The sequence below is a fragment of the Branchiostoma floridae genome, chromosome 6, assembly GCF_000003815.2.
Source record: "Branchiostoma floridae strain S238N-H82 chromosome 6, Bfl_VNyyK, whole genome shotgun sequence".
In the NCBI taxonomy this organism is placed as follows: domain Eukaryota; kingdom Metazoa; phylum Chordata; class Leptocardii; order Amphioxiformes; family Branchiostomatidae; genus Branchiostoma; species Branchiostoma floridae.
This window is the reverse complement of record NC_049984.1, coordinates 1,725,369-1,735,178: the sequence shown is the minus strand read 5'-3', so window position 1 is coordinate 1,735,178 and position 9,810 is coordinate 1,725,369. Positions and strand designations below refer to the sequence as shown.

At 45.7% G+C, this 9,810-nt stretch overlaps 1 protein-coding gene and 1 long non-coding RNA gene across 2 annotated transcripts in view; one reads left to right on the top strand and one right to left on the bottom strand.

Annotated features, from left to right (window-relative positions):
- Positions 1–3,112, bottom strand: part of LOC118417420 (acid phosphatase type 7-like) — a 9,142-nt gene extending 6,030 nt beyond the window's left edge. The window contains exons 1-4 of the mRNA XM_035822979.1: positions 2,780–3,112; positions 2,166–2,269; positions 1,308–1,612; positions 731–816 (exon numbers count right to left, since the gene is read on the bottom strand). Of these exons, the coding sequence (XP_035678872.1) occupies positions 731–816; positions 1,308–1,612; positions 2,166–2,269; positions 2,780–3,112 (828 nt within the window). The remainder of the gene's footprint in view (positions 1–730; positions 817–1,307; positions 1,613–2,165; positions 2,270–2,779) is intronic.
- A 3,809-nt stretch (positions 3,113–6,921) lies between these two features.
- On the top strand, positions 6,922–9,810 carry LOC118417984. The gene is made up of 3 exons (XR_004831420.1): positions 6,922–7,186; positions 9,175–9,336; positions 9,778–9,810. It is a non-coding gene; the product is annotated as an uncharacterized LOC118417984 (long non-coding RNA).

The window sequence follows — 9,810 nt, the reverse complement described above, 5'->3', positions numbered from 1 at the left end:
GGGGTAGTCACGACTTCAAATATCAACACATATTTGCACGCACCGATATCTACAAACATTCTTTTTTCCCACGCACAATTCCCGAGTGGAATGCCCTGCCTGGCACGGTTGTAAGCGCTCCCAACGTTGAGCACTTCCGTGCCAGGCAGGCGGCCTGCCCGCCCTAACCCGGGAGCCTCAGCTCCCCCCCCCCCTACTTTTGCCCCTCGCGGGGTCATTTGGGGGTATCCTATGCAGATGCAGATGCAGATCCTTCCCCTTCCACCATCTTTTACCTTCCAAATCGAAGTCTGGTACTCATGTTACACCCGGGTACAGGTGAAGTGAGGAAACTCGTGTCTTTTCCACACCGTCTGGCCAGGAATCGAACCCTATACCTGTCGATCCTATGTCTGCTAGCCAAACGAATCAAGTCCACCGAGATGTATCTTTGTACACACATAAAATCCCCACAAACTTTCCGTGACAAAGGTCATCTGTTCCTACATAACTATCATCATCATCATCATCATCGGTCGGCTGCAGCGCAGGCGACCGCAAGCCCTCTCCAGTTCCGCCTATCGGCAGCGAGCTGGCGAAGCTGCCGGGGGTTGATCTGGCCGTGATGATCTCCCATTAGCCGTTGGACGTACTGTAGATAAGTAGTAGGTTGGCGTCCCCGTCTACGTCTGCCATGAGGTGGAACATAACTATATTAAGCACATTACTCATCAGATGCTAACTTTCGTACCTGGTGCAGTAAGGACTTGATTGTGAAGGAGTCCTCCTCTATTCCCATGTCCGCGATCAGGGCCACTTTCCCCTCTCTCTCACCGCCTTTAAGGAATGAAGACCTTAACTGTAAATTTTTGCCCAACCGAGCTAAGCACGGGTCACAACAAAGACAAAACATACATACATAAAACGTTACACCAGATTATTACATGTATTATTATATACATGTAGAATTTTCACAGATCTAGTCTAACACAGAAGTTCGGCTTCTTCTCGCTTTTGTTCATTGGCAATCTTACCTTTACAAAACAGTCATTGATTGAAGAAAATTGGATTAACTGGTCATGGTGAAAATGTAAAACTGTATAGGTTTAGCAAGAGTCGGTTTGTCAAACCGCTTGTGGGATATAATTTTTTTCAATGCTAACCATATGTTTATAATTAAAGTGAGAAAATATATTTTCTATATTATTATAACCAAGTATGACATGTCTAGTATTACCATACATAGCACAATCTAAGACGAAGTCCACTTTATCTTCTACTGTGTTTGAGGTAGAAGATGACAGATTCTTTGTTAATGCAATTCTTACCTGCATAGGTGAGCCCAGGTGACGCCTTGGAAAACGTCTCGGAAGACGATTTTCTTAAAGAGTTCACTTTGCGCTTATTCTGCAGTTCTTGAGTTTTCTGCATTGTTGTTGGCTGGACGGTGACGTTGTACTGTTGACTCATGACGTAGTTCCGGTCGCCGCATTGGTAGTGGATGGTAAGAGGAACACTTCCGGGTGCGTAGGTCATCACGGCCTCGTTCAGCGTACCGTGCCGAAGTTCCCGGCGGTGTAGGTGTAAGCTCGCCCCGCCGCGACGATCGGTACAGACTCCGCGTGTCCTAGAACTTTGGAAAGTTTGAAGTTTTAATGAAGCAAACATAAATAAACAAACAGAGAAAAGATTACAGCGCACTCAGGCAACAGGAACAGGATAGACACAACATGTTGACTTATTCATATCTATAGATATTTCTATATGTAGGCAACACATTTGTATACACTGTTTATATGTACATGTAGTATATGTAGTTGTAATGGACCTTACGCAAGTCGCTGTACTTCTTTTGTGTCCATCAAGATTTTACTGTAGTAAAATAACAAAGGTAAATCAACACATAAACGAACAGATAAATGTATGTGATTAAAACATTAAAGGTCTTTTCCAAAAGACCAAAAATCCAGACTTCCCAAGCTATGCGTTTCTGGTAGGACACGGATAAAGTCTCCTACGTCATTTGATTCATGAGGGTGGTTTGGACAAAGATATTCTGAGTTACGCACATAATCTTACAATGTGTAGAAGAGGATTTGGAAAGTTTACCATCGTTATGTTCATGATTTAAGTCCCGCCGTGCGTGGCTCGTGTCCGGAGGAACGCCGTCCTGGCGATGTGCCGACCGTTCTTCCGTCTTGTCGCCCGACGGGAGGACCGTGTAGACGCACCGCGGCTGGAAGTCGGACGGGGCGGTGAAGGGAACGGGGTTCAGCCACATGGCCCTCACCTGTTAATGTTATGGTTTGTTAGTATCATTATTTGTACTTCGTCTGTATATCTATCTATATCTATCTATCTATCAATCTCTCTCTATATATATAATTGACAAAAATAGAAGGAGCTTAAATGAACTGAGCATAATATATATATATGTATATGTATATATATATATATATATATATATATATATATATATATATATATATATATATATATATATATATATATATATATATATATATATATATATATATATATATATATATATATTAATTTAAGCTCCTCCTATTTTTGTCAATTATTATTGACCACTTTGAATTTATTTGAACACATGTTTCCGCTATTTCGTTTTGACCTCTAACCTCCCCTGCCCAGTTTTAAGTTACCACATTTTAATTTGTGAAGTAAGTTTTTGTTCTGCAGATTTCGTTCAATTTTACAAATGACTCCAGGCAGAATAGCGTGAAACCCGACAATGTAACACTAATAGAGATCGAAATAAAACAAACAAACAAACCTGTCCGGCACCTGACAGACTCAGGTGCAGCCCCTGCACGTCACCTGCGCGCACCTGGACGGGAAGTCTTCCTTGTGAGACGTGCTTAGTCTTAAGGGGACCACTCTCACTTCCGGGTTGGTTGTTAACACGAAATCGCTCCTTAAGGCGCCCACCTGAGCCGACTTGAGACATGAACACCTGTCCTGACGACGTCTTGACGCTGTCAGAACGCTGAAGGAAGTCCGTAAGTCTCCTTGTCTCACCTGCGGCGCACAGGTGGGGCTGGAGTCCTGCATGGCCGAGAAGAACAACCACCAAGAGCGCTACTTCCGGGTTCTTCATTCCTAACATCTCTGTTATTTTTCAGGCGATTTCCACCTCCAAAAGTGAGGACTCGTACGGAACAACGCAAAGTTACGCAGGACGTAAGTCGACAGGTGAAAATTCCATTAGACGCCACCTTACGTACGCAGGATGTACGCGTACAGGTGACTAGTACAGACGCGTCAATCGTGTCAAGGTCGTCCCGTTATAGAATCTGAACTTTGAACCGGACGGAAGCTATTATTCAATGTAGCCAGTGTTTACCCAATCCCTCGCTGGCTCGAGGCGGCAACTCTTGGGCCGGCCGCTAGGAGTGCGATTTAGAAAATGTAGCAAATGATATTGTATAAGACCAACAAGAAGGAGTCGGTATCACTTGTTAATGCCAAATCGTTATAAACATCCACGTGTATATGACATATGAATATCTGGACGAATGAGGGAATTACCTAGTAAACGTATTGAGTAAATGATTGAATGAAGAACAAGAAGACGAAGAACTTTATTGCACGACAACTGTAAAGGATACAATGTATGGCAACTTGTACACGCAATACATACAGAGCAGTTTAACTATATGATTTGCTAATATCTAAAAATCTAGGAAACTAATCTATTTTACGAATGGTAATATTATAAACAAACAAACAGGCTTGCATTATGTTCTGCTTCAGGACAGTATGCTATTGTCTCGTTTTTTAAAGGAGTTGCATATAAATTGAATGAATGAATATACGAGTAAACAGATGAATGAATGAATGAATACATAAATATACTCGTATTTACGAGAGTGAATGAGTCAATCAATGAAAGATGCACTAATATACCTTATGACACATGTAACGTTATGACTCTGATGTAATACTAGTACCTGCCGGCCAGGTGTGTGCAGTTTCATAGTCAAGGAGAAAGGCTGGTCTGTGGAGACATCTGCATTTGTTATTTGTTGTTGGGTTGGCCGAATGCTCTCTCAATTGTCTCATGTGCGGCAATAGGACTGTAGGTTTTGAACCACTATCAAACCTATCCAAGACGACATCCCGGGCGACCGGGCAAAAGCGGTCGAGTTGGACAGGTGGTCGGTTAGAAGAGCATCGACTCACAACATGCCCTATGGTCGCTTAATACTTACGTCAATGGGGAAAATTTTCGGCACCGAGAAAAAGCGGTCTTAATGGCCAGGTGGTCGCTAAGAAGATGTGGTCGCTTGGGCAGGTTTGGCTGTACCGGGAAGGACCCCTACGGTGGGTTGGTTCTTTTACGTGCTCGAGGTGTGGCTCTCCTCAAACACGGGCCTACATCTAACGTCCTATTCAAAGCTAGGTACTCATCTTCATCCGATTGAAGTGAGGAAAGTCGTGTTAAGTGCCTTTCCCAAGGGAACACGTTCGGTGGCACATCAACGGATTCGAACCCAGAACCTGTGGGTTATGAATCGAACATGCGCCACACGACCCCACAAAAGGTGTGCCGTTTGATAGTCAGGAAGAAAGATAGGTCTGTGGAGACATCTGCTCCTTCCGCAGTAAAAAAAAAAGTAATCCCGACATCTTGACCTTCGCATATCTGGGAACCGCTTATCTGGGTAATCACACTAAAGGTTTAAATTTACTGGCGTGGCAAGACAGTGCTCAGAGATCCTTTGACAAAAAAACACTGTCACCCCACCACTGCCCTCTGGCATCTTTCATTTAAGCTAAGGGCACAACCCGCCGTACGTGCAAATATGTGCTGTCTACGTGCCAAAACGTGGGTAATCTTTTGGGATCCGTAACTGGTAAGTATCGGCTCCGTACGGATTTTGGAGCACGCAGACAAGCCGTAGACCGTTACGTGCTGGCAAAACTTTGTGTGCAACGTGCAACCGTGCGGGTGACGTGCGTTGACGTACTCCATCCCTGCTCTTGCCAGTCGTTCCCTACGTTTTCAGAAATACGTGACGGACGTGGCCTTTAAAAAACGTACGGAGAAATCGCACGTACGGCGGGTTGTGCCCTTAGCTTTAATAGTCAAACCGCTTTTAGGCGTAACACAACTGTTTTGTACGCAAAGTAGAAATCTGCAGACCAGGCTGATAGGTCTGATACACTCACACCGGGAAGGATCCCTACATTTATCGATAAGTGTTGTGGGTTCTTTAACGTACTTGCCACCTATAGAGAGACTACCCGAGGCCGAATTTAGCGCGCCGTCCTCGTCTATCCTGTGCCCTGACTTGTCCGTCGATGACGGCTTGGTAGAAAAAAATCACACACACACCTAGGGTTTACTTTCCAGCACTACGGCTATTTGTACCTCGCTTTGGTTTGTTGTGAACCTGTTTGTTAGAATGTTGCATTGTTCGTTTTACCACAGCGCAGTTGTGGAACGAGAAGATTCATTTTTAGGTTCTTTTGAAATCATTAACGTACTTGTCATCTATCTACAGACTACCCCAGGCGATGCCATCAGGCTTAGAAGACTAAAGTGGTTCGGACATGTACTCAGGAAACCACCATTCAACACATTCGTCCACAAAGCCTACTAACAAGACAAGACCACGGGGCAGACTTCCAAAGCGCTGGAAAGATCAAATTACAAAGGATATTCGTCAGTGTCTCAAGTTTGCGGAGAAAATTTCAAAGGACCGTGCAACATGGAGAATTCTAACGAAGTGGAGCAGGGGGCCAATACCTGGCCTATGCACTTCGGCAGGTAGGCAGGCCAATGCGCCTTCAGAACGCCGTCTCGTTTCTCTCGTGCCCTGGCCTGTAATTTGTTACGGAAATTAGAGAAAAAACTTTGGGTTTAGCTTCGGGCACTACCACTTCATACACCTGACTTCTGTTCTGGCGAACATGTTTGTTGGCGTTTTTGCTGAGTATTTTGAATCGACATTCAAGCGATTTGCCTGAAGCATTTCCTGAGACCAGCGACGCGGTCGTTGATTCAGTCATACCATATTGTTTATGGGGCTTTAAATGAAAAGCTGGACTCAACATTCCTACACTAGCGAATTATGGGAGAATCTTCATGCCCCACCGGCTGCAGTATGAGACGACAGGACCTGGTGCACGTAGACCGGACTAATTACTTATAATGGCGCGAAGTTGGCTAGATGTGTGTGCAGATGTTGACACACTGGCAGCTCCAAATCCGGTGTAGGTGTTTTTGGCATCTTAAGACAGATTAGCCGTGAGGCTCGGTGGGCGTCACTCCACTGTCATGGGGGAGGGGCATGGCGAGTATCGAACTCAGGACCCTCTGATTCTGATTCCAACGCTCTAGCCGTTGCGCCACACAGACACATAACTTTATCTATTACATATCACAAACCATCACATGCAGGGTGTCAATCAATTAAAAACTAAGATACTATGAATGTACCAAATACAAGGGGACTACTAGCAGCGCAAGGATATAAACAAGAGTAGACCAAACTTTTACACTGACTTGTTTTAAAGTTCAATGGCACGGTGTAGGAAAGAGTTCTGTAAGCGCTTTATTCTGGCCTGTGGGGCCGTAGACTAAAGATTACTTCTTAGGGTTCCCCCTGTTGCTGGATGTTGTCGGAGGGGTACTAGATCGAGAACTAGGATCCAGCATCGACTTGAACAGGAACACTGCGGCGGCGTCCCTAATCTCCTTCACAGAAGGCAGGTTCGGCACAGAGTCCCTGCCACCAAGCGACATGACCCGGAGGGCGCGCCTCTGAACCTGAAACATTCTGGTTGCCAGATCCTCACTGCAACCAACCAGCAAGACGCACGTGGCGATATACAAGGACAGGGAGAATTAGTTAAATGACCGACAGTCAGGTGTGCGGGGTTCTATTCAAGAACAAAGGCAGGTGTGTGGCGACACCTGCTTCGTCCGCAGTAAAAATAATCCCAGGGTCAAAAGGACTAATCTTCGTGTCACGGACGTGCAGGTCGTATATCTGTGAATCAGTCTAGGTAGGTAATCACGTGACTAAAGTGGCTATGACGACGGGATACTTAAACTTAAAAGGAGGCTTCAAGAAGAGATAAGACAGTCCGACTTCGGTGCTCTCAGGTGCGGGGCAGAAAGCTGAACATTGCGCAACTCGAGCTTTTTTCTGGATCTTCTGTACGGCATAAGGTATGAACTATTTAGAAATTTCCTTAAATTGTGTTTTGTTCGTTTGGTTTGTTTTGTTTTGGAGTTTGTTTTCCCGCATAGCCGATAAACCGCCTAGTGGCGTAATTCCTCAGTTTGGGACGTTTTTGGTAGCGGCCCGACCATGTTTGACTAGCGATAGGAACGTACCACATGTATGCGGCAGCAAATGGAAGGAAAACATTGTTAAGCCTGTGTCATAACTCAAGCGAACGCTGGACGTATTGTTAGATCGACTGGGGCTGGCCTAATTTCAAAATCACCCGAGCGTCGACCGTACATTTTGCTGAAAATCTTCCCCGTCACAAATTTGACGGACTTGGTGATTCCGGAAAGTTTGAGTTATCTTTTCTGCCCTTTTTTGGTGCACAGGAGGTTTAAATCCCAACGGACGAGTTGCTAAAAATCGTCCGAAGAATAAGTACTCGCCAGGACGTCGACCGTAGTTTGGCCGAAAATGCCCTCTTCGAGTCGTCAGAGCTCAGTTGCTGATTTGTAATACCCCTGTCACATTTGACGAAAATCGATCGAACGACGATTCTGCGGCAATCGCCCGAGCCTCGCTTATAATGAAAACAGCTTTATTGCACAACAATTGTACAAGGTGCAAAGTATGGCTTATATGTGACAGGGACGGTTTTCATGAGAAAAATACGCGCAGCACTCAATCTTAAACATGGCCGATCTTCCATCGATACGCCCGAAGATCGTGGATAAGGTATAAAAGGAGCTCAAGACAGGCGTACTTGTGTCTTACGGCATTCAGCTGCCGTGTAGCAGGAAATACTGTTCTTGTCAATGGTCGGGAAACCGGTTCTGTCGAAGCTGCACTGAACTCCTATCACAGTATATCTTCTGACGCGGTATAATATGTCGCGTAGCGTGGCGCACCTCTCGTCTTTTCTATGATGGTTTATGTTTGGAGCCGCGGCATGAGCACATACTGGAGATGTACCACCTGTTAAATGAAATTCACGTTTATTTCTTTCTCATCGACAGTCGCTGTCTTACGATTTCGCACAGACTGGTACCCAGTCTATGAACTGTGACTCCGCTGCTCGGAGCTGTAACTGGCCGGCGGTCCGCTGAATACTTTTGTTCATTGGACAAGATTCGTTACCGATCGACCGTAAGAGTAGGGCAGGCACCTGTGACTGTGTCGTATCTGTTACAGGTAGTGGTGATTTTCCTCTTTTATTTCTCCTTACCTGTGCCCTGACGGCTTGGCAGAAATTAGGAAAAAGGAATTGGGGTTTACTTTAGGGCACAGCTATATGTACCCGACTTAGGTTTGTTGCGAACCTGTTTGATAGTGTTTTTCATCGTTTATACTGCTTTAACTCAACATTCTAAGACGATGTGCCTGAAGCATTTCCGGAGACCAGCGACGCGGTCCTTGATTAAGCGGGTTATTATACTATGTTTATAGGAGTGTCTACAGTCTTTACGCCTCACCGACTACAGGAAGTGGAGACAGGACTCTGTGCACGTAGACCTGAGCAGTGACGCGAGACTGGCTTGGAGGAGGCGAAAACAGGACCTATTGCACGTACACCTGAACTGATGACGCAAGGAACTAAAACAGCCGAGTGGCTTGAACGAAAACAGCCGAGTTCTGACGACGAATCCCGAATACAATCGGACGAAGTCGTACTTGACCGACTGGTTCTGTTCGTGTTTTTTAGGGCGTGGCAGCCGGCGAAGTTACTAGAAAGTGTTTATCTGCTTATTTGATACACAATGTTCCACGATGATAAACAGACGGTTCATCATGGGCTACAAGGTGACGATGTACTAAGCTCCACGGTGTATTGTTTTGTTAAGTTAATCAACCATAGACCACAAGCTGGCGATGTAGTGTGTTTGATATTTTCTGTCCGTTGTTTTTGTTCCGTAGGACTGAAACATGGCCTACAAGCTGGCGATGTAGTATATTTGACATTTTCTGTCCTTTGCTTTTTGTTCCGTAGGAAACCATGGCCTGCAAGCTGGCGTTGTTGCTGGGTCTGTCTGCCCTCCTGACGGTCCTGATGGTGCACCCGGCAGACTCGGCCTGCTGCCGCGCTACTAAGAGGCAGTGCAGCGGTGGCTGGTGGAAGCGGTGCTCCGATCGCTGTCACGATGGGACTAAGGTTGATATCTTTATCTGTTGTGACTTCTTTTGGTTTTGTTTTGTTTTGTTAGGACAAATTACATCATGGCGACGAGCATGTTCGTCTTTATCCGCTAGTTATTAGCTTGACTAAAATCGCGCTCCTAGCGGCCGGCCCTACAGTTGCCGCCACCTAGGGGAGGGGGTCATTAACCCCAGCCAGCGAGAGATTGTGTTCTTCTGATATTAGAGAACATGCATGTCTAAACTAACACACCTACAGTACCTTGGCCGCACCTGGGGCAATTGCTGTCGTATTGAGGTCACCTGAGTGTCGCCGAATGGCAGCTCGCTCCAGACCCTTGCGATTTAGCCCCGCCCATTGTAAGCTCCTCGCAATTCAGCCCCTGGCTGCAAAGAGTGAGTAGTCGGCCCACCCAATAACCAATAACCAATAATAACCACCTCACCCCAAACACAGGGAACGCCCTACTGTGGATACGGGCCCTGCAAC